Raw genomic sequence first — 24,866 nt, 5'->3', positions numbered from 1 at the left:
AGGTGCAGCAGGCAGGAGCAAGCTATTCAAACTCCTACCCCGCTGCTAACCGGCTGCGCAATCTAATTTCCTCATCTGAGTGGCATGAGCAGCAGCGCGATTTGGCGCTGCTTCTCAGCGCTCAGCGGCTTCCTTACTGGCTCCCGTGAATTCAGCCAGTTAGCAGTGGGGCAGGAGTTTGAAAAGCTTGCTCCTGCCTGCTGCACCTCCACCATGGATCGGCAGAGGACCCGCTGCACCTGCACCTCCACTACGGATCGGCAGAGGTATGATAGGGCAGGTAGAAGGGGGGCAGAGCCTTGCAGCGGCGGCGGCCTTAAAAAAAAGTTCTGGGAGGAGGCATTGATTAGAGTATATACGGAAGTATCGATAAAGGATGTGAGAAGCTCCAAACAGCACAACATTCTGTAGTTGGCAGATGATGATTTTGTCAGTGCTCATTGTGTTCAGATGTTGTTCCAGATCTTTCAATATTGCTCCAAGAGAACCAATTACTACAGGGACTACAAGTACAGATTTTTTTTCTAGAGTCAATTAGTTTAAAATCTTGATATTTTGTGATTTTCTCCAACAGTTTATCTTCAGTATGGCTGTCTCCTGGTATTAGGGGCTGGTCTCAGCATGGCTGCACTTTTTAAGGCTGTGTTGTTTGTTACCCTGATGAGCCAGGAAGATTGGAGAAGACGTGACAGCGTTGGAGCTCAAGTCATCTTTTGTCAGCTAAGTCCTTGAACGTGCCTCCAGGTGACTTTGCCTTTTTCTAAACCTGAGCTCTTCTGTGAGGGAGTTTTTTGCCAGTGAAAGTATCAAAAGCAATTTTGATTTTGGTTCTATACTGCTACACTAGTCTGAGGCTTTTTCTCCCTATTTTTGGGTACATTTTGGGTTTGAAGAGGGGGGTACCTCGGTGCCAAGATCATACAACATTTTGAATCATTATATGAACATCTATTACCCACAATTGCTTCTTTTCAACCACAGTGATATGAGTTATACTGTGCAGCAAGAGTTTGTCAGTCTGTATCCTGAAGTCCTAAAGAATTTTGGCTTATCCAGTGTTGTGGTCTCTCTAAATTATGGTTATAGGCAAATGATCTTTTGGTAGATATTCTAGTGTTTCATGTATAATAATAATTATTATTATTAACAATACTAATTTTGGTGTAATACTGGACTCAACTCTCTTGGAAACCAGTCAATAAGGACACCTATAAATGTATGCACAGAGATCAGGTAGGAATTTGAATTAAGACATTTGTGAGAAATTCAGGGGAATCTGCAGTTATAACCCTGGGCAGTAGACAAATCTGTGGGAACTACCTTCCCAGAATGTCCTGGGTTTCGTAGTTTAGTGATGAGATCCATTAGGGAAAGGATTTCTCAATAAATCCAGTACCAGAAAACAAGCAATCAAGACCCCTTAGAACCTATGACATAATCAGCTGAATGTTTAATACCAGGTTAGGAAAAAGGCACTACTTTTCTTACAATTAATCAATTTTTTAAATTATCTGTATAACTATCTATAAGAGCTTCGAAGAGAGGATGCATATAAATATTACAATAGTTTTGGATACAGATTGAGGAAGAAAGGAAACAACTTTAATCACATATGCTATGAAAGTGTAAGTATATATATCAATGGATATGATGAGCATTCAAGCAGCAATTCTGTCTTACATTAGATTAAACTTTGTCCCAATACATGTTAGGAGGTAAATCAGCAAGGTCAAAGAACTTTTTGTGCCACCAAGTATGGTCACAACAAATTGATATAATTACCAGCCTTTTGTCAAACGAATATTTTTCAACTAAAGTTCATCCATGTATTCATCTTGGATGTCAAGCCAATAGACCACAAAATTAACCTCTAGCTACATCAGCCTGATTACCTGTTTAAGTGCCTTCTTGCTGTGCTTCTGAGATGGAGAGATAACTTTACCCGCTGAGATGGAGGGAGATGAACAGCCTGACTGAGGGGAAGATGGCTGGGATAGTCTAGACGGAACTAAAGAAATAAACACACAGAAAGAAAAAAGAAAAAAAAATTATGTAGGCAGTGATTGATAGAAATACGTTTCTAAGGGGATTATTTTTTCTGGTCATGTAAATGAACATTGAAAAGTCATTGGTGTGATGCATACTACATAATTGTATGGTTTGTTATTTGCTAATTTTTATCAATTAATTCCCACAGAAAATTTGTTGGTTATACACTTCTTGGAAATGGTTTACAGATGATGAGTTTTTTGCGGATGGTAAGGTAGGGGGCATGATTTACAGAAGCGTCTTTACAAAACACTATCAAGTCATACAAAAGTTCTGGAACAATATGAAACCTAATTAGTAAAAATCTGAATGTAGAGAAAAAAGGCAAAATCCATAAATTGCTTCAAAATTTAGATAAGTAACAATTGTATATTATGTATATTGATATTAGATCCATGGAGGGGCATAATAAAAAAAACAAAACGTCTAAGTCCCCTTTTGTCCTAGGCCCTATACGCTGAAAGTAGAAGCAGGGAAAATGTCCATTCTCAAAAAAAAATCCCAAATGAGGGTTTTTTTGAGAATGGCCTACCTCTACGTTCAGCAGTTTAAACGGCCATACCACCACTACGTCTACACTTACAACACATTATCAACCAAAAAATAGCCTAAGTCCTAAATGCCTAAAACAAGAACTTTTAGGTGAAGGAGGGGCCATCCCAGCCCATGTACCTAAGGCCCTGCCCAAAGGAGGAATATCAGCTTTTAAGTGGCCAAGTGTTAACTCTGCCCCAGACTTTCCAAGTGAGAATTTTGAGAGAGCAAGATGTAAGCAGCTCAAAGGGAGACTTCATGAAAGTAGACAGTACAATGTAAGATCCCAAGCAACAAGTGAAGACTTGAGGGGTGGTTTCATGTGGAATAGGCCTTTCTGCAGCAGGCTACCAAGGGATGAACAGAGACTTTTTGTCCATGAAAGAAGGAAATGCACTGATAGCACTGAAATATGTGTGAACCAAATTGAGTTTTAGACTAGAGGTAAAGATGTGGAGAAGGTAGTCCAGTGTGGATGGAACTGGACAGGTGACAGGTTCTAGAGCAGGGGTGCCCACCCTTTCTTGGCTTGCAAGCTACTTTAAAAATAACCAAGTCAAAATGATCTACCAACAATAAAATTAAAAAACAAACGCAAAGCACACTGTATGCAGAGAAAATGTTAATTATCATTTATATTTGGGGGGTTTTCAAAGAGGTCAAGGCAGATGACTTTAAAATATGCAATGTCACCTCAGTAACAACTATACAAAAATAGACAAATATACCCCCTCCCCTTTTACTAAACCACGATAGCGTTTTTTAGCACAGGGAGCTGCGCTGAATGCCCCGCGTTGCTCCCGACACTCATAGGCTCCCTGCACTAAAAACTGCTATCCCAGTTTAGTAAAAGGGACCATAGTGCAAAATATAGACAGCAGTTATAAATTCAGACACATTTTGATCATTAAATTTAAAATAAAATAATTTTTCCTACCTTTGCTGTCTGGTGATTTCATGAATCTCTGGTTGTACTTCCTTCTTCTGACTGTAAATCCAATATTTCTTTCTCTCTGCCTTTCTTTCTTTCTGCCTCCAGACCTCATTCCATTTCCCAACCAACATCTCTCTCTGTCCCTCCATGAGTCCAACTTTTTCTTCCTCTCTCCCTGCCCCTCCCCTTTCTTTCTTTCTCTCTCCCTGCCCCCTTTCTTTCTCTCTCTCTTCTTGCTGCTGATTTAAGAACATAAGAATTGCCACTACTGGGTCAGACCAGTGGTCCATTGTGCCCAACAGTCTGATCATGCAGTGGCTCTTAGGTCAGGCCAGGCACGTACAAGCGCCGGGCCCACAGCCTTCCCCTCCCTCCCTCCTCTCCGATGTCAGAATTAATGTTTGGAAGGGGAAAGGCTGTGAGCCTGGTGCTTGTACACACCTGGGCTGACGTCGGGGAAGCAGGGAGAACAGAAAGCAAAGGCAACACAAGTCTATTGCAGAGCCCGGGATGGGCTCCGTGATCGACTCGCGTTGCCTTTGTGATCTATTGGTTGATCACGATTGACCTTTTGGCCACCTCTGTTCTAGAGAATGCAAAGCATACAAGGAAAAAATTTTCAACCATTTGAAGCAGTAGCAGCATTGAGTGGGAGGTTTTCTAGATACTTCAATGACAGCAGATATTGCATCCGAGAGGGAGAAATCATTTACTTGCTTGGTGAAAAAACCACGCTGTTTGTGGTTGGGGTGAAGGAGGGATCTCTCATTCTGTGCCAGTAGTATTGAGAACAGTTGCAACTTCCACGGTTTCTTGGTCAAGAGATCTAGGAGGAGTGGAAACCAAACTTGTCATGGCCAAAGGGGTGCTGTGATTATCATGGTACCACAATCTTGGTGAAGCTTGAGTAGAGTTTTTCTGATGAGAGGTATTGGAGGAAAAGCATAAAGGAATCTGTCCCCCCAATGAATGAGAAAGGCATCCGCTGCAATGCAATTGGGGGTATAGAGTCTGAAGCAAAATTTCCCAAGTTTATTGTTGTGATGGGGTCAACAACAAAGAAAATTGTATTCTGGGTGAATGAGATTGTCAACTCTCTGCTTTGGTAGAAAAGCTTGACCCTGAGTAGATCCAAGAGAGCACCTATGATCTCTAGCACCTGAGAAGGGTGTATATGTGACTTTCAGTAGTTAACAGCAAACCAGAGTAGCTCTAGGAGATGAATTGTTGAGCTGTTTGCAATGATGAAGCCTTGATCAACCAATAGTCTAAATAGAGAAATATGTGAAACACTCTATGCAAAAGGCTGCCACTACTACCAATATGCATTTTATGAAATCTTGAGGGGCCAAGGCCAGTCCAAAGGGCAAAACTTTGTTTTGAAAGTGTCAAGATCCTATGTAAAAGCAAAGATACTTTCTGTGAGCAGGCAGAATGCATATGTGAGTGTAGGCCTCTTTGTGATCTAGAGAGTGAAGCCAATCGCCTTTTCCTAGTAGAGGTAAAAGGGTTCCCAGAGAGAACATGCAAAACTTCTCTTTCAACAAGTATTTGTTTAAGCTCCAGAGGTCTAGAACAGGCCAAAGGCCTCTGGTCTTTTTTGGTATTAGGAAGTACTTTGAGTAGAACCCCCAACCTATCTCCTGCAGAGGAACAGGTTCTATTGCATTTAGCTGGAGAAGGGCCAAGAGCTCTTGGTGAAGGAGGGTCTTCTAGAGGGAACCGAAAGGAGACTTTTTTGGTGGATGGCTCAAATGGCGTAACCCCAAGTGATGACTTGAAGCATCCATTGATTTGTGATAAGAGTCCTACGTTGGTGGAAGAAGAGTAAATAGCCTTCAATAGGGAGATTGGGTAGAAGAAAAAAAGAACTGCTGGCAATGTCCTCTGGAAAGGAGTCAAAAGGATGACTACTGTTTGAATTGAGAATGAGGTTGTGATTTCTGTGTCCTTTGTTGCCTTGCATGGGGTTGTTGAGCAGCAGGCTTAGAAGATAATGAAGATGGCTGATTGGAATGCTGTTTGGTGTTATAGTAATATGAATGTCAGGATGAAGCAGAACATCTTCTAGATGATGAAGTAGATTGAGAAGTTTGTGGTTTTAGATAAAGTTGTCATAGTATCAGTGTATTTTCTAATCTTATCTGCAACCTTTTCAATTTTACCTCCAAACAGCCTTTAGAAGGGACATTCAAAAGGTGTTCTTGAACCAAAGTTTCCAAATCAGAAAATCTAAGCCAGGCCAATTGGTGTAGATGTTCAGGAAAAAAACATCAAATGCATCAAAAATTTGTCTAGCTATATACTTTCTCATAGTGAACAAGTTCTTATATAATTGTCGAAAGTGTTTTAGTTTGTCTGGAGGGAGAAATTCTTCAAACTTTGACAGTTGTTTAGGTAAGGATTTAAAATAAATGGACATGTAAAATTGGTAATCCATAATTCTATTGATGAACATAGATGACTGGAAAATGAGATTGCTAAAAGAGTACAATGTCCTGGCTTTTCTGTCTGGAGGAGCAGAAGTGTAAGATCATGAGCTGTGTGAACGTTTGAGGGCAGATTCCACAACTAATGAATGATGTTCAAGTTGAGTTTTGTCAAATCCTGGACACTTGAATTCTATCCATTGTGCCTATCTTTTTAGGACTACCTGGACTGACAGCAGATTCTCCCAGTTTTTAAATAAAGTATCTTTCACAACCTTATGTAAACATACTTTAATGCATTTGTTTGGTGGCGCTTTAAAGTTGATGAGTTTAAAAAGCTCAGCGCGAGGTTCTTCCTCTGTTTCCATTTTGATGGGCAAAGCCTATAACTGTTTGTCTACACCAGTGATTTTCAACCCAGTCCTTAGGGACCACTTGGTCAGTCAGGTTTTCAGGATATCCACAATGAATATGCATAAGAGATATTTGCCAGGAAAAGAAGTTCATGCAGATCTCTTTTATTCATATTCACTGTGGATATCCTGAAAACCTGACTGGCCAGGTGGTCCCTGAGGACTGGGTTGAAAAATACTTATCTGACTCACTTCGGACCAGATTCACTAAAGATAGCGACTCAATCGCTGTTGGCTGATACTCTGGCCGATTTTAAAACATCGACTGATTCACTATCAAGTTTGCATGCAAACTCCCCGACTCAATTGCTCAGTGAGTGATTGAGTTGGGGCTGAGCACTGACAGTAGTGATAGGAGAAGCAGCCTTCTGTCATTGCTGTCAGGGCTTCTGCCAGGTTTTTTTTCCCCCTCCCCATCTCTCATACCTTTAGTTAAGAGCAGGAGGAATTGCAAAACATCTCCTGCTCCTCCACCCAGTTGCGACACCACTGGGCCTTAGGCCCCTCCGCATGGGGTGGAGTGTTCGGCACAAGGGGTGTTCGGGATGTGGTTGGGCCCGATGGTGCCGATGGCAGGAGGGAGTCGGCATCCCTCCTGCCATATTTTTGAGCATGGTAGGGGGAGTGCTGGGTGGCAGGAGGGAGTAGGCATCCCTCCAGCCATTTGTGGGTCGCCGTGTACCAGGGGGAAAGGGGGGAGCAGGGTTGCTGCACTTCTTCGAGGGAGTAAACAAGCAGATAGACAAGGGCGAGCCGGTTGACATTGTATATCTGGATTTTCAGAAGGCGTTCGGCAAGGTCCCGCATGAATGACTACTTCAAAAAATTGCAAGCCATGGAATTGAGGGTGAAATACACATGTGGATTTAAAAACTGGTTGGCGATAGGAAACAGAAAGTGGGGGTAAATGGACAATACTCGGACTGGAAAAGAGTCACGAGTGGAGTGCCGCAGGGTTCGGTGTTTGGGCCTGTGCTTTTCAACATATTTATAAACGACCTGAAAATTGGTACGAGATGATTAAATTTGTGGACGATACGAAGCTATTCAGAGTAATGAAGACGCAGAAGGATTGCGAAGACTTGCAACGTGACATAAACACGCTCGAGAAATGGGCCGTGACATGGCAAGTGAGTTTTAACGTGGATAAGTGTAAGGTGATGCATGTCGGTAACAAAAATCTTATACACGAATACAGGATGTCTGGTGCGGTACTCGGAGAGACCCCCCAGGAAAGAGACTTGGGAGTACTGGTCGACAAGTTGATGAAGACGTCCACGCAATGTGTGGTGGCGGCGGCGAAAAAGGTGAACAGAATGCTAGGAATGATTAAGAAGGGGATCACGAACAGAACGGAGAAGGTTATCATGCCACTGTACCGGGCCATGGTATGCCCCCACCTGTAATACTGTGTCCAGCATTTGTCGCTGTACATGAAGAAGGACAAGGTACTACTCGAAAGGGTCCAGACAAGAGCGACTAAAATGGTTAAGGGGCTGGAGGAGTTGCCATACAGTGAGAGGTTAGAGAAACTAGGCGTCTTATCCCTTGAAAAGAAGAGACTGAGAGGGGACATGATCAAAACATTCAAGTTAATGAAGTGACGATCGCTGACTTTAGTAAATCGGGGCCATAGTGGATTCCAGAAGAGTTGCAAGTACATTACAACATCAAAGCAGTAAATTCTGGCAAGAGAGCAAGTTCTGAATAGCATATTCCCACTGAATGATGTCACTAATCAAGCTCTGAATAGAATCATATTCTAAATTTCTTTCACTTACAATTGTGTCAGTGATGTTAGGCTTCTAATAGCATTGTGCCAGCCTAACTCCATCTTAACAAGATCTTTGCTTAGGTAAAGAATATACAAACACTTAATATGATTATATTGTAACTAGTCATTAAACCCGTTACATTAACGGGTGCTAGAATATGTCTATCTGTCTTTCTTTCTTTCTGTGTCTCTCCCTGCCCCTGTCTCTTTCTTCGTCTCTCTCCCTCCCACTGTCTGTCTTTCTTTCTGTCTGTCTCTCTCCCTGGCCCCCTTTGTCTGTGTTTCTTTCTTTCTGTCTCTCTTCCTGCCTGCTGTCTTTCTGTGTCTGTTTTTCATTCTCGTACGCTGCCTGCCTATCTTTCTGTCTCTCTCCATGGCCCCCTTTTGTCTCCCCCCAAAGCAAACCAAGATTGCTCCCTGGCCCCCTTTCCCCCCTCCCCCACTTCCCTGTGCAGCAACAGCAGCATTCCCCCCCTTCTCTGTGTAGCAGCAACAGCATTTCCCCTTCCCTGTACAGCAGCATTCCCCCATACTTCCCTGTACAGCAGCAGCATTCCCTCCTTCCCTGTGCAGCAGCATTTCCCTTTTCCCTGTGTAGCAGCAGCATTCCCCCCCCCACTTCCCTGTGCAGCAGCAGCATTCCCCCCTTCCCTGTGCACCCACCCCTTGCCTGCTCCCCCTGTTCCCTTCCTTTTCCCTCCCCCCGTCCAGCAGCATTCCTTTCCTGCTCCCCCTGTGCATATGACCCACAGAAATCTACTTGCCTCACAGAAAAGCGCTGCACCGCGCTGTTGCTGGCCTCGGTGTCTTCTCTACACTGCGGCCAACCCTAGCGGAAACAGGAAGTTGTGAGAGGACGGGCCGCAGTGGAGAGAAGATTGTGAGGCCAGTGGCAGCACAGCGCAGCGCTTTTCAGTTAAAAGCTGTGAGCAGGCGAGAAGGAGCAGGAGGAAAAATAGATGCCGGCAGGGGGGTTTGGAGGTCAGGGCGCGTGCGGCAAGCTGCCGCTCGCGCCTGAAGATTTTAAAAGAGCGCTTGGCGTTGAGGCGTGTGCGGCAAGCCGCTGCTCGCGCCTGAATATTTTAAAAGAGCGCTTGACATTGGGGCGTGTGCGGCAAGCCGCCGCTCGCGCCTGAAGATTTTATGGTAATTGTCGGATGGCTCGGTGTGGTCCCTATGCAGCAGGAGCTGAAAGAAGCGCTGGGGGCTTGTGAGAGGAGCCGCCGCTGCTGGCGACCAAGGTAGGTTCTGGGAAGAAGGCTGGGGACTCGCGCATGCGCACTCCTGCGACCACAGACCTACAGCGCACGGAACACGCAAATAGGAGTGCGCATGCGCGAGTTAGCCTTTTATTATATAGGATAGCATATGATATTGCATTATCAGTTTGAATAATTTGAAACTTAATTAGAAAATTGCATGAACTTAAACTCTGTCAGTCATCTTCAAAATGTATTTTGTAGTTAAAATAGATGTTGCTAATACAGCTCCCCAAGAATACAGATATAACATGAATTGTGTCTAATCTGCCCACCTAAATGTTCTTTAGTTGGGAAAACCAACTTTAAATGTGTTTTTCTAAATTAAGTTTAGTACTTACCTCTCAGCTGAATGTAGTTCAGTATCAAATCTATTACTTTTCAGTCTTTTATTTAATACATAACCTATATTTCATTTAAATTGGAATATATAATTAACATGCATGCTAGAGTATCTCTTAGGGTTATTACCCTGAAAAGTACTCATTTGGAATAAAAGTATGGTACAGTTACATTATAATATTGTCAGGATGAACTAAAACTGCAATACTATGTCCCTTCTTCTTCAAATATGTGCAGTCATCAGCTTAAAATTTTGTAAAACAGTTAATAGGATCCAGATGTGTTAAAATTGCGTGCAAGTAATCAGAATTGAATATCAAAAGTACATGAACATGGGGGCCTTGTGAACTGAAAGCTTGTACAGTTTCTCTTATTTTCTGCTGTATTGGATTACCAAAACATACTAACACAAGAGAATCACCATTTAAAACAAAAACAAGCTTAAAAAACACCCCCTCTAAAAATCAAATGCTCATCTCTGAGCAATGAAGAATAAAAAAACTGAATAATGCAACATATTGTGTTGATGTTTTCCCAATACACCCACTTCTGCACTTTGACTGACCTAAACTTTCATATTTGCACAAGGATTAAAGATTTTTGGCTACAGGATGACATTTCATTATGCAAAAGGGCTTTGTGCCATGCTCAGCAAAATCACTTGGAAAAGACTGCTACAGTAAAATAGTTGGTATACTAACAGGATTTGAAAGCATGTCTGCACTCATTCATGCATATGCACAAACTTGAACTCACTTTATTGCTTAGTGTTACCACTTTCCCAGAAAATAAAATGTGTGCTCAGTGAATAGTAAAGACTTATCTTGACTCTCTTTCTTCCTACTTCATTTTCAGTATGCCTTGCATAATTAGAGGGCAAACAAAGACAGCATCAGATGCTGCTAAAAAAGAATTAAAAGTGTATGAATCAAATGGCAGAGTAAAATAACAACAAAATGAGGAAATAAGCAGGAAATAAGATGAAAACCGGTTTGCAATGGCAATTTTCCCACATATCAGACAGACCATGCAAATTCATGGTTCGAACACAGCAGTGAAATCTAAAGATCCAGGTTTTAGCCTCTACTTCCTATACCTCTTATTATGGGATCAGATGTATGAACCGTTTTCAAAGAAATACATAGGGGGGGGAGAGACAAACATTTCTATAAAGCATCCCAAAAGCTAGGCACCAAAATGATGGTGTTAAGTACAAATCCTGTAACAGGATTTGGATGCCTAGATTGTAGAATCGTACTTAGCACAGATCTTTCCCGGCACGCAATTTTGAGCACCATTTATAGAATCTGCTCTTTATGCATATAAATGATCTTAAATAGAATAATGACAAGCAAAAAGGTGTGTGCCTGTTTGGATGGCGCATACTTTGCTGGTGGATGGGAACAACCAGAGGCATGGGATCTATGATGCATGCATAGTAAAATAAACAGCAAACCCCCAAGTTCAAAATGAGTAAAGGAATTTAATAACACAAGCAATACAATGTCTGGCATGGCCACATTTTACCAAGTCGGCTGCGTCAGTGGTAAAACTAGTTGGGCAATCAACATGCTTCCCTCACAAACTAATATTCTGGTTAAATTAGCCTTGTAACAGAAACCTCTAGAATTCTCTGTCAAAACATTTTTTTTAAATTGACTCATTTCCCTCTGATTTCCCCTCTTATCCTACCACCTTGACAGTCCTACCCCCTCAACCTGCCCATTGAAGCAAGATATTCCCCACCCGCCACAAGTCCATACCCCTACCCATCCCCCAACCTTCTACTTCCAACTCAGGCTAGGCCCCATGGGCATACCTGAAGTCCCTGGTGGTCCAATGGGAATCCCCTAGTGGCTGCTTTGATAAAATGACATTTGTGACTTCTTTAGGCAGCTATTTAATACTTCAGTAGTACTGCAAAGCTGTCATGAGAAGTCATGGCAGCCATTTTGTCAAGGCATCTGCTAGGGGCAGGAACAAGTAGAGTTTGCTCCTACCATCATTACCCTACTGGACCACCAAGGACTCCAGGAAGGCCTGGAGAGACTTATGCTGAGTTGGGGTGGGGGGTTTGGGATGGTAGGAGGCATAGACCTGCGGAGGGGGGATCTTGTTTCTTCAGGGCTAGTTCAGAAGGGGTTATGAACCTCATCGAGGGGGGGGGAGGAGATAGGGATTAGAAGGAAATGGGGCATTTTTCTTAATGCATGTCCTGGATGATATTCAGCCAGGGTGCACATAACTGCCTTATGTGGGCCCTGGCTGAATATTGGCCAAAACCCACATAAGTGCTGGTGGCCAACCCCACTTAAATTAGCACCAGATATTCAATACCAGTGCCCAGACGTAGCCGGGTACTGGTGCTAATTCTACCCAAAACTGTCAGTTTTCTGAATAAACTAATATATTACATCCTAATCAGATGGGGTTCAGACTATGTCATAATATAGAGACTACATTTACTGGGATTACATCTTTTATTCGACAGACAGAACGCATCTCCTCATACCAATCTGGCTTCAGAAAATTCCATAACACTAAAACAGTCCTAGCGGACATTATCAGTGACTGCTGGGCATACTAGATAAAGGAAATGATGGACTACTGTTCCTTCTAGACCTCAGTGCCCCTTCAATATCATCGATTACCCCTGCTTCCTCACCAGACTTGCAAATATTTCCTTTACCTTTTGTGATTGTATCAGGCTGTTTATGTACTGGACCAGACCCAACCCCTGCATCAGCAGCAGTTAATGCAGGTGCAATTGGAGCAGCAGCAGCAGGTTATACAAAAACAAATGGAACTGCCACACGGCTCTTAAGCCCAGACATCCCAAAGATTACAGGGATCCGGGTACCTCACAATGGTGCCTATGCCCATATTAAGTTTTAAGTTTATTATAAAATTTGATTAATCGCTTATTCAAAATTCTAAGCGATGAACAAATCAATAAAATTACAAAATAGGGGGGATAAACAAAAGTAACAAAAAAAAACCTGAACCTTACAAAACATATTAAAGACTAACTTAACAAACATAATAAAACGTGAGGAAAGGATGGGGACAGAAATACAATTTGGTTGATAGAAGAAAAGACACTTATGGTTGAAAACAATAGGAAGGGAAAAAATCTCTAAGAAGTTATGAAAACAAAATGAAGCTCCTAGACAGTCCTTTTAGTCATTAAATGCGTCTATAGAAAGAAAGCTTTTAAATCTGTTCTTAAATTTATCCAAATTTTTTTCTTCTCTTAAGTAAATAGGGAGGGAATTCCATGTTTGAGGAGCTGTAACGGAAAAGATGAAGTGCCATCGTGTATTAATAATTTTAAGTGAGGGGATGACTAAAAAGTTGTTGGTCATTGGACCTCAGTAATCTGGATTAGGTATAAGAAATCAATGATTTGTAAATGAAAGCCGGAGTTTTGTATATCAGAGATTTGAAGGTAAGCAAACTTAATTTGTACATTATGCGATGTGCGATAGGGAGCCAGTGTGCTTTATTAAGAAGAGGAGTCACGTGATCGAATTTCTTAGCTTTCATTATAAGTGTGATTGATGCGTTCTGGATAATCTATAAATGTCTGATTTCCTTTTGTGCTATTCCCTTGACTAGGGCATTGCAATAATCGATTTTTGAAATAACCAAGGAGTGGATTAATATGTTAAGAGACCTTGGACATAAAAATTTTGATATTGAACGGATTTGACGGTCTGTAAAAAGTTGATATAACAATGTTACTAATATGATCATGGTAGGTTAATTTATCGTCGAAGATAACCCCTAAGATCTTAATGCTACTTACCAACTGTAGAGTGATACCCTTAATAGAAATGGGAGAAATAAGTTTGAGACTGTCTTTCCAAGGAAAGAACTTAACATTTGATTTATTAATATTAAGAGCTAATCATCCAGCCACTGGTGAATCTGTTCAAGTTTCTTATTAATTGCTAATGTTTCAAGAGAATTGTTGGGATCAAGTGGATGTAAAAGCTGGATATCATCTGCGTAAGCAAATACGGTAAATCCAATAGATTGACAAAGGGTCATGAGAGATGCAAGAAAAATATTAAACAAAAGAGGAGAAAGAATGGATCCTTGTGGAATATCGTATGTTGCTGAGAAACTTTCAGAGGTTGTATTGTTGAAGGACACAGTTGAGCGATTTTCAAAATAGGATTTAAACCAAAGAAGAACCTGGTCCGTAATACCTATGGATTGAAGTCTATCTATTAAAAGATTGTGTTCAATTGTGTCAAACGCTGATGAAAGATCGATAGAGATCAGAAGAACAGATGTATGGTGATCCAGGTAGTAAAGTATGGAGGTAGACATGCTAATCAACGAATGTTCAGTAGAGTGATACTGTCTAAAGCCAGTGGTCCACCTAGCCCAGTATCCTTTGGCACAGTGGCCAATCTACTAACTGCTTTCACCACATTCTCTGGCAATGAATTCCAGAGTTTAATAGCCCGTTGAGTGAAGAAATATTTTATCTTCTTTAAAAATTGAAGGAAAATATAATGTCATTAGATGCACCATAATTTTTTTCAGATTTTCTTCTCATAGCTATGTGCTGTTCTGGCAATTTTACAAGCAAAGTGCACAGGATACATTAGCTTTTTTAGCAGACCCATGCCCCTTTAAATGATCCAACATAAGAACATAAGAATTGCCGCTGCTGGGTCAGACCAGTGGTCCATCGTGCCCAGCAATCCGCTCACGCAGCGGCCTTAAATCAAAGACCAGTTTCCTAACTGAGTCTAGCCTTACCTGCATACATTCTGGTTCAGTAGGAACTTGTCTAACTTTGTTTTGAATCCCAGGAGGGTGTTTTCCCCTATAACAGCTTCCGGAAGAGCGTTTCCAGTTTTCTACCACTCTCTGGGTGAAAAAGAACTTCCTTACGTTTGTATGGAATCTATCCCTTTTTAACTTTAGAGAGTGCCCTATCATTCTTCCTACCTTGGAGAGGGTGAACAACCTGTCTTTATCTACTAAGTCTATTCCCTTCATTATCTTGAACGTTTCGATCATGTCCCCTCTCAGTCTCCTCTAATCTCTCACTATATGACATCTCCTCCAGCCTCTTAACCATTTTAGTCGCTCTTCTCTGGACCCTTTTGAGTAGTACCGTGTCCTTTTTCAAGTACGGCGACCAGAGCTGGATGCAGTATTCCACGTGGGGGCGTACCATGGCCTGGTACAGCGGCATGATAACCTTCTCCGATCTGTTCATGATCCCCTTCTTAATCATTCCTAGCATTCTGTTCACCCTTTTCGCCGCTGCCGCACATTGCGCGGACAGCTTCATTGACTTGTCGACCAGTATTCCCAAGTATCTTTCCTGGGGGGTCTCTCCGAGTACTGCACCAAACATCCTGTATTTGTGTATAAGATTTTTGTTACCGACATGTATCACCTTACACTTATCCACATTAAACCTCATTTGACATATTGCAGCCTATTTCTCAAGTGTGTTTATGTCACGTTGCAGGTCTTCGCAATCCTTCTGAGTCTTCACTACTCTGAATAATATTGTATCATCTGCAAATTTAATCACCTCGCTCATCGTACCAATTTCCAGGTCGTTTATAAATATGTTGAAGAGCTTTCTGTATGTGAACTTATCAAATTCAAACTGCGTCAATAGTAAAGGTCCAATAGGGTCCCCTGATTGGTAAAAGGGTTTGCATATATATCTTTTTGTCACAAATAAATTTTGCCTACGTCTTGTACAGATCTGCAGTTTTGTCTTGTTTGCTAAAGGTCCAATAGGGTCATTTTTGAACACAGTAGGGAAGGGCCCTTCTACTGTGTCTGAAAAATATAGTAACTTATTCCAATTGAAAGCTATCCTTTTATTTTCCATTTTCCATTTTTTATTTATATTTAATTTATAATGTACTGTTTGTAATATGTCAGTTTTTAAAATTTACACTTGCTATTTTTATATTTTCCACAGTACAAGAGGACACAAGTCAATGTTTCTCTTTCTGTGGTGTTGCATTGTGTGCAGTGTCTGGCTTCTTAAGGGTTTCTTTTAATTTTTGTCTACATATGTTGTATTTTTTTATCTATTAACCTTTAGAGCAGAATAACACAGCTATGACACTATTTTATCCTAAATTTAAAAATATAATTATTTTCTCTATCTGTGTGCTCTGGTCATTTAACTTTTCTAATTGTGTTGATTCCAGTCTCCAGTTTCTGCCTTGCCAGGGTTTCCTGTCCATTTGTCATTCTTCCCTTTTCTGTCTTCTTCACTTCCTCCATTACATCCATTTTCAGCACTGATCTTTTCCTTTCAGTTTCTTCCATATATTTTTCTGCTTCTCTCTCTAGATTTCATTACTACTACACAGTCTTCAATTTCCCTCTTTTTACTACATCTACATGAAACATCTCCATCTCTTTCTCTCACCCTGGACCTCCCCTTCCACTTCCTCATATTTCTCTAAATTTCACTAACTGTCCTCTACTCTCTGTGCAGGTATCAATGGTGCCATAGGGATATCCTCCCCAATACCTGAGACTGAGCTGGTAGCAATGATGCCATAGGGTGTCGAGGGGTAGAAGACCTCAACGAGGATGTATGCCCAAGAGGAGAGACATCCTAAAAAACGGATAGAAGAGAGACATTAGCAGCGATGTGGAGTTAATCTTCAACAATGTATCCCGGAGAGGTACCACTGATGTAGACACCGTAGTATTGAAGAAAAACTGCTACATGCAAGGCAATACTGCATAGATATTGATGCTATGATGTAAGAAGAACCTGGAGAAAGTACTGTCGTTGAATATGCTAAGCTTAGCATGGATCGATACCGATGCAGATCAATGTATAAAGTAGTGATGCCTGATCCACAATTTGAATCGGTTCACCAATTCACTTTGGGTGAATCGATTCGAATCGGTTCAAAACAAAAAAAAAAACAGCTTCCCGATTCATCTGACCCTCCCCCTCGCCCCCTAAAGCAGGAGCGGCAGTCGGGAAGTGCTGCTGTCGGCTCCCCCCCCCCCCAGTGTCCGGCTTCCACCCCCCTGGCCTTCCGCTTCCCCCCCTGGCCTCCCTGCACTATTTACCTTCCAGGAACAGCCTGCAAACAAGATCGCAGTGCTACCGATCTTAGTACCACTTCGGAGCTGTTTCCTCCGTCGCAGTCCCGCCCCTCCTCTGACGTCAGTTTATAAAAAGTATAAGCGGGAAGGCAACTTGACGGAGAAACAAGAGATATGTCTTCTTCACTCCGTGGAAAATGAAAAACTGACAACTTCATGAGCTGGCATCGGGCAGGAAGGCACTCGTGCATGCGTGGTGCGGGCAGTCTAAAAAGCTTGCTAAAGCTTAAAATGATACTACACTTTTCACTGTCCATACCGGGGTTCCATGGATGACATCACCCATATGTGAGAATATGCTGCTTGCTTGTCTAAGGATAAACACACTTACAACATCCCTCCTTGCTATTTGGATGAACTGCAGTGTAGGACATCCAAATTCTGCCTTTTGAAAATTGAAGTTTGGATGTTTTTGGCAGATGGGACTTTTGGGGAGCATTTTGAGATGTCCATCTGCATTGAAAATGAATGCTTCAGTGTTTCCTCTTGAGGTGGCAATAAATGCAGCCGTACAACTGGCAGCTGTGATAGCTAGTGCATGGTAACTACCTGTGCACCAGCTGTCCACTTCTCTGATCCACTCACGTCACGCCTAGCTCCTACTCCTACCCCATTGAGGAAGCTAGTTTAGGTCCATGTGTGTAAAACTCTTGCTAACTGCTTAACACTGTCTAGTAAAAGACCTCCAAAGCCATGTATTAGGGTCTTTGGAAGGCTGTTCAGATACGTATTTTGTCACTTTTGGGATATCATGTCTCATGGGACCCCGGTATTTTCTTATTGAGCAGGCCGGTCCCAGGATTCACTACTGTGATGAATTTCTAAATTCAACAGCACCTATTTATGACCGATTGACCTTAGCACGGTTTTGGAAGAACCCTAGACCTCCTTCAATGCAGACTTGGCTTTGTCACCTTCGCTATATTTGTATTATGGGCAAACTGCGAGCAGTGTAATTGAAGGCCCTAGTGAAGTGGGAAAGATTGTGGGGCCCTCTTACCTCAATGATTTACTGTATTTAAATATATTTTGCATTGTATCATTCCATTTTTCTGGATTGGGGGGAAGGGGTGGGAAAAGGAGCCATTGTTATGTTGGGGGGAGAGGGGTTGACCTTAAAAAAAGTGAGGTTGTTTATTCTTTTCCTTTTGTATTATGCTTTAGTGGAGCTTGTCATTTATGTTATGGTAACCTGCAATTCTGTCTTTGTAGACTTGTTTATGTTTTTATCATTCATTTGTTTTGAACAAATTATTGGGGTTTTTTATATTGCTCTGTTTTACTAATAAAAGACCTTGTTGAATTATAAAAAAGAAAATGCCATGTACATGCATACTTTTTTTCTCTCAAATAACCCCTTTCCTCTATGTGGTTAAAAGCATGTAGAAGAAAACACTGACAGGACAATTGTGACAGCTGATTAACTTCAGTAAAATGCTTTTTACCTGTGTTTCATAGTTTATTTAAATTTTGATTAAACACTTATCCAAAAGTACAAAGCATTGTACATAATAATTTAAAAATAGCTGGGAAACAAACATTTTAAACAATAAACATGAACAAACATTACAAAGATACTGGTAGCATGAAAACATTGAGGAAAAGTAGGAGAGCTACAATTTTTATAAAAGAATACAAATAAGGAAATTACAATAGGGAAGGGAAATGATTTAATTCACAGGAAGATAGGTGTGTACGGAAGTACAATCAGTTAAAAGCTTCTTTAAAAAGCAAACATATTGGCTACTTTTAAATTTCTGCAAGTTTTCTTCGGCTCTGAGGAACAGAGGGAGAGAATTCCAGATTTGTGGGGCAGTGACTGAAAAAATTAGAGTACGACGAGTACCGATTATCTTTAAGGAAGGAACATTGAGGGAATGTTGTGAGGCAGATCTTAAAGATCTAGGAGGGTCATATGGAATTAATAATCTATCTAGGAAAGCAGGAATATTAGTCTGTTTGATATTAAAAGTCAAAAGTGTAAATTGCTTTTGAATATTGTCCTCAAGTAAAAGGATATATAAAAGAGACCACCAGTCCTCAAGTGACAGTCCTTCCCCTCTTTAACAAGGGGACCTGAAATCAAAGGCAGGACCCAGGGAGGAAGATAAAAGCCCATGACACGAATGATGCCTATACGTCCACACTAGGAGGAAAGTGGCCCCAGGAGTATGCTCATAATATACTTGTATACTCTATGCTTGAAACAGATGTTATACTGTTTTGAAGGCCCAAAGAAAACCCTATGATTTGCCAAAAATATGAATTTCAAGACCAAAGAAAACAATTGGCAATAAAGTTTTAATCTCACTCACGATAAACACTGGCGTCTAAATCCAATATCAATATACAGACTTCAGTACGGGTAAACCAAGTGTGTCATTTTTTCTTTTCTTTTACCCCAGGCAGGAAGCTCATAGGTGACAAGAACCAGACCCTAAGGGGCTCATAATCGAAAGAGAAAAACGTCCAAAAACCGGCCTAAGTCGGCACTTGGACGAACATTTCCCAAATATGTCCAAGTGCTGATACTAAAAACAGGTTTTGGATGTATTTCCAAACGACCTAGGCCTACATAGTGCCGCTGAACGACCAAAGCTAAACGGGGCGTTTTGGGAGGAGTGCGAGGGCCAGGAGGGAGCCCAAGCCCTCCTAGCCCGAGAACGATCCAGGCAGGAGGGAGCCCAACCTCTCCTGCCCAGGCGATTCCTGTACACCCAACCCCCACTAAGATAGGGGCAGGAGGGATCCCAGGCCCTCCTGCCCTCAACGCACCCCTCTCCCACGATCGCCCCCCCCACCCGCTGACCAGCGAGACCCCCCACCAATCCCGTGATACGCCCCCACCCCCGACACCCCACCGTACCTGGAAACAAGTTGGACGAATGGACGTCCAGTAGGCCCGCCATCCATCAAATGGCAAGCCTTAGGGCCTGATTGGCCCAGGCGCCTTATATTCCGCCCACAAGTGGGGCCTGAGGCGCCTGGGCCAACCGGAATTGGCCCAGTAGTCGTAGGCCCCTCCTGTGGGTGGGATGGGGGCAGTTGGGAAGAAAAAGGGATTTGGGGATAGAAGGGACGGAGGGAGGGAGAAATATTAGGAATGTGGATGGAAGTCAGAAAGATGCAGCATCTCTCTTTTTTCCCTCCATTTAATTATTCAGCATGAAGTGGGGAGGGAAGAAGAATAACAGAAAAGAGAGGGAGCAAAATGTTGGATCATGGGGATAGAGAAGGAGAGATGGACCTATGGGGAAGGGCAGGAGGGAAGAGAGCTGGGATAAGAAGATGCTAGGCAGGGGATGGAAAGAAAGGGACCTGACCAGTGGAGAAAGAGAGGGGATTCTGAAAGTGGTGAGCCATGTGGATGAGGTCAAAAGGGAGATGACAAGATGAGTGAGAGAGCAGTGAGTATAGTGGTAGAAATGTGGTAATGAGGAGTAGATAGAAGGAAATAGGAGGCTGGGAAAGGTGTGAGATGGAAAATGGGAGAGCTAGGGACTGAGAGGAGATGGAGAATTGAGAGATAGCTGAACATTTAAAAAGAAGAAGAAGGGTGAGAAAGAAGGCAAGATTTGAGTGGACAGAGGCAAAAAAGAAAAGAAAAAGTTAAGAAAGCTGAAAGAGAAAAATCAATAGGTTGGAGACAGGCATAAGGAGGAAATGGAACAAGAGAGAAGAGGAGAAAAAAATGGACAGCAGACACTGAAAAGAGAATTAGTTGAAGATAGACAAAAATCAGAAAGAGAAACTGGGACCAAAATGATGGAAAAACAAAATATCCAGACAAGGTGGTAGAAAAAATTGTTTTATTTTGAATTTATTAACTGGAATATGTTAGCTTTGGGATATGTGTATCACAATTATTTTTGTATTCAGTGGCATAGTCATATACAGCTAATTTGAGGGAGGGACTAGAGCCCAAAATTAGTGGATGGGCACCAAAGTTTCTCCCTGCCTGAGTGCAATTTATAAATACTTGAGCTAGTGGGGATTCCCAAGCCCTGTTGACTGAAGACATCTTCCTCCAGTCTGGCAACCCAAAATCTCCAAGCATTGCAGCCAATGGCAATATCCTCAAGCTGTCACTGCTTTCATGCATGCATGAAAGCCAAGGGGGGTGGTGGCAGGGAGGAGGGAAGGCAGCAGCTCTGCAATATTGCTGTCAGCTGCTGAGCTTGGGAAGTTAGAGGGGGAGGAGGTGGCCATCAGTTGGTGAGACTTGGGGATCCCTACTAGCTACAGCAGGGGAGATGGAAAAATTATGTTCTTACCTGTTAATTTTCTTTCCTCTAGACGCAGCAGATGAATCCAGAGACTGGTGGGATAGTACACATCTACCAGCAGGTGGAGATAGAGAGCTGATTTAACAGGTGGTCCTCTTGGTTGGCACACTCCCTGTATCCTCAGTATAGCTCCTTACCAAAGCAGTCGGAATCAGAATACGTCCAACATGTAAAAAACTTCTTTCCCAATACAAATTGCAAAGGTAAAAAGAGAGAACAACTACCAACAGTAACATAACAGCGGAAAAAGCGAAACACGCACAGAGATCCAATAGCCATAAAAGGGTGGGGCTCTGGATTCATCTGCTGCGTCTAGAGGAAAGAAAATTAACAGGTAAGAACATAATTTTTCCTTCCTCAGCAGGAGATGAATCCAGAGACTAGTGGGATGTAGCAAAGCAATCTTCAATCAGGGTGGGAAGCGAAAGCCGCCTCTGCAATAACCGACGCACCAAAAGCTGCCTCTGCCGCCAACTGAGGACTGCGGGTACCGCTCTGCTTGTTGATATATGCCACCGCCGTGACACTGTCAGAAAAAACCCTCGTCGGATGGCCTCGAATCACATGTAGGAACACTTGAAGGGCTAGCCTGGTCACTCTCAATTCCAGAAGATTAATGGGCCTCTGGCCTCCTCCGGAGACCAGACCCCCTGCGCTGTGGACTGAAGGTAGTGAGCTCCCCAGCCCACCAGACTGGCATCCGTCGTAACCACCATCCAATCCGGAGTCATCAGAGGCATGCCCTTGAACAGATTGAGATCGCTGAGCCACCAAGACATGCTGAGTGACGCCTGCGGTGTCCAATGCAGACGACGGTTGTAATCCTGAGACACTGGGGACCATCGAGAGAGAAGGGACTGTTATAGCAGTCTCATGTGAAAGCGCGCCCACGGCACCACTTCCAGCGTAGCCAGCATCGAGCCGAGAGCTTGCACATAATCCCATGCTCTCAGCCTGGGCGACTGGAGAAGCAGGCGAACCTGTGAGCGTAACTTCTCTCTCTGGTCGCAGTGAAGAAACACTTTCCCCTCCTCCATATTGAACAGCACCCCCAGATGTTCCAAAGACTGGGACGGAGTAAGAGAGCTCTTTGGAAAGTTGATCACCCATCCCAAGGATTGAAGAAGAGAAATCACCCTCTGGGTTACTGTCAAACTTTCCTGTCTAGACGACGCCTGGATCAACCAGTCATCCAAGTAAGGATGTACTCGAATTCCCTCCTGGCGAAGAAAAGCTGCCACCACAACCATGACCTTCGAGAATGTCCGTGGAGCTGTGGCAAGGCCAAACGGCATGGCTCGAAACTGATAGTGCTGACCCAGGATTGCAAAGCGAAGATACTTCTGATGCGGAGGCCATATGGGGATGTGCAGATAAGCTTCCTTGAGGTCGAGCGCCGTCAGAAATTCCTCCGGCTGAACTGCCGCAATGACAGACCTCACAGTTTCCATCCAGAAATGCCGGACCCGCAGAAAGCGATTGACCCTCTTGAGATCCGAACCCCCCTTTATGGGCACGATGAAGTAAATGGAATACCTTCCCCTGCCCCTTCTCCGCCAGAGGGACAGGAATAACTGCCCCAATCTCCAAAAGAACTTGAAAAGTGTACCGCACCAAATCTCTCTTGGCAGCCCCCGTACAAGGGGAGACCAAGAAAGAATCTGCGACGGGAGAGGTAAATTCTAACTTGTAACCATCTTGAATAATGTCCAAAACCCACCGATCGGATGTGATCCAGGCCACTCCGTCAGAAAGGAAGACAGCCCCCCCCCCAATGGTCACGACGGAGGGAGCCGACCTCCCGTCATTGGGAATTACGCAAGGCCGGGATTCGCGCTGGTGGGGCAGGTTGGGGCTTCGAAGGATGAAAGGAACTTTTAGGCGGAAAGCGAGTCCTAGAATTATAGGAAGAACTGGAAGATGGTGGAAAGGACGGTTTCTCAGGTCTATATCTCCTAACATCCCGGAAACGATTTCTGGCAGACAACTCCCTCAAAAGTGTCTTAGGTTTATCTTCCGGCAACCTTTGCATTTTGGTATCCCCAAAATCCTTAACCAATTTTTCCAAATCATCATCAAAGAGTAAACGACCCTTAAAAGGAAGCCGCACGAGTCTAAGCTTGGAAGCCGCATCCGCCGCCCAGTGACGAAGCCACAAAGATCTTCAAGAAACCACCGAGAGCGCCATTTGTTTCGCCGAAGCTCTAATAATATCATAGATGGCATCCGCTATATACCCCAGACCCGTTTCCACATCTGGAAAGTCAGATGGCACCGGCACCCCGGTCTCCATCCACCTATCTGCCATACCTTGAATTCATTGCAGGCAAGCCCGTGCCGCATAGGAACTGCACACCGCCGCTTGTAAGGTAACCATCGCCACCTCAAAGGACAGCTTAAGGGAAGAGTCAATCTTTCTATCCTGTATGTCTTTGAGGGCAATACCTCCCTCGACCAGCAAGGTAGTCTTCTTGGTAACCGCGGCCACCAAAGCATCTACCCTGGGGTTCCTAAACCTGTCAAGTTCGTCCTGAGAGATAGGATACAACTGGCGCATAGCCTTCGACACCCGGAGACCGACCTCCGGGGTGTCCCACTGGGCAGAAATAAGCTCAAGCATTGCTTCGTGTACCGGGAACACTTTAGCTGGCTTTTTCATGCCCGCCATAAGAGGATTAACAGAACCCGATGCCTGCGTATCCCGCTGAGAGATATTAAGGTCCTGTAGCACCTTGGAAATAAAGGAAGGCAATTCCTCCCTATGAAAAAGCCGGAGCGCAGAAGGATCATCCACCTCCCTCGTCAGCGCATCCTCAAGCTCCAAATCTTCCACCTCACTGTCTTCCAGCGAATCTGGACGGGACAAAGAGAAAGCGCTGTCGGAGAAAAGGGCATCGCTGTCCATAGGTGTCACCGATGCCTCTTAGCAGCCTGAGATTCCAGAGGAGATCCACTGGCCTGAAGGACCAATTCCTGGCCCAACATACTGGCCTGACTCTGAGCAGGCTGAGAGGACTGCATTAAATAGGCCTTGTGCATTAACATCAAAAACTCTGGAGAAAAAAACACCGGAGTTAAATGGGCCTGGGTGGAAACGGCCATCTCCTGCCCCGAAATCGGACCCACAGCAGAAGAAACTGAAGCAACATCGCTGACATCCTGCGCGGCCGCTAACGTGCACCGAAGCGGAACGGCTGCAGCCACGAGCACGGTAGATGCAGGGCCGCCTTTGCCAGCGCGGGAAACGGCCAACACAAGAGGAGCGAACTGCACATCATCCCCCACAGCGTCCACACACCCCGCTGCACATAGGCCCGACGGTGTTAACCGCTTCCCACAGCGGGAACACCTTTTAACCGTCTCAGCCGCCATGAAAACACAACCACCGATCAACCATGTGGCACAGAACCTCCGCGACAAACTCGGCAGAACCAATAACCCCAACGATCAGATAAAAACAACAAAAAACAGCACTCACCCCGGAGTTCACCGACGTTAATGCCGGTAGCTGCTGACTGGGACAGACAGCCAAGCTCTGTCCAGGAACAGCACAGGAGCCTCTGTGCACAAGTTGTTGGTTTTTTTTTTGTTTGTTTAATGGGAAAGAAGAAAAACACAGAGGACCATGAAGAACCCTCAATCCAGGGGAGAGGAGGGTGGAGCAGGGACCTGGGGGGGGGGGGCAGGTGTGACTCCCAAAGTTGGCACCGCTCAGCCAAAC

The 24,866-nt window shown here is 43.6% G+C and overlaps 1 protein-coding gene across 9 annotated transcripts in view; it reads right to left on the bottom strand.

Annotated features, from left to right (window-relative positions):
- The window catches only part of ASXL2 (ASXL transcriptional regulator 2), a 212,289-nt gene that overhangs the window by 66,407 nt on the left and 121,016 nt on the right, over positions 1–24,866 (bottom strand). For all 9 annotated transcript variants that reach the window (XM_033936461.1, XM_033936463.1, XM_033936465.1 and 6 more), the window contains one exon: positions 1,893–2,008. In XM_033936461.1, the coding sequence (XP_033792352.1) occupies positions 1,893–2,008 (116 nt within the window). The remainder of the gene's footprint in view (positions 1–1,892; positions 2,009–24,866) is intronic.

Source organism: Geotrypetes seraphini, chromosome 3 (assembly GCF_902459505.1).
Source record: "Geotrypetes seraphini chromosome 3, aGeoSer1.1, whole genome shotgun sequence".
NCBI lineage: Eukaryota > Metazoa > Chordata > Amphibia > Gymnophiona > Dermophiidae > Geotrypetes > Geotrypetes seraphini.
The sequence above is the reverse complement of the archived record's forward strand: the minus strand, read 5'-3'. Positions and strand labels throughout refer to the sequence as shown.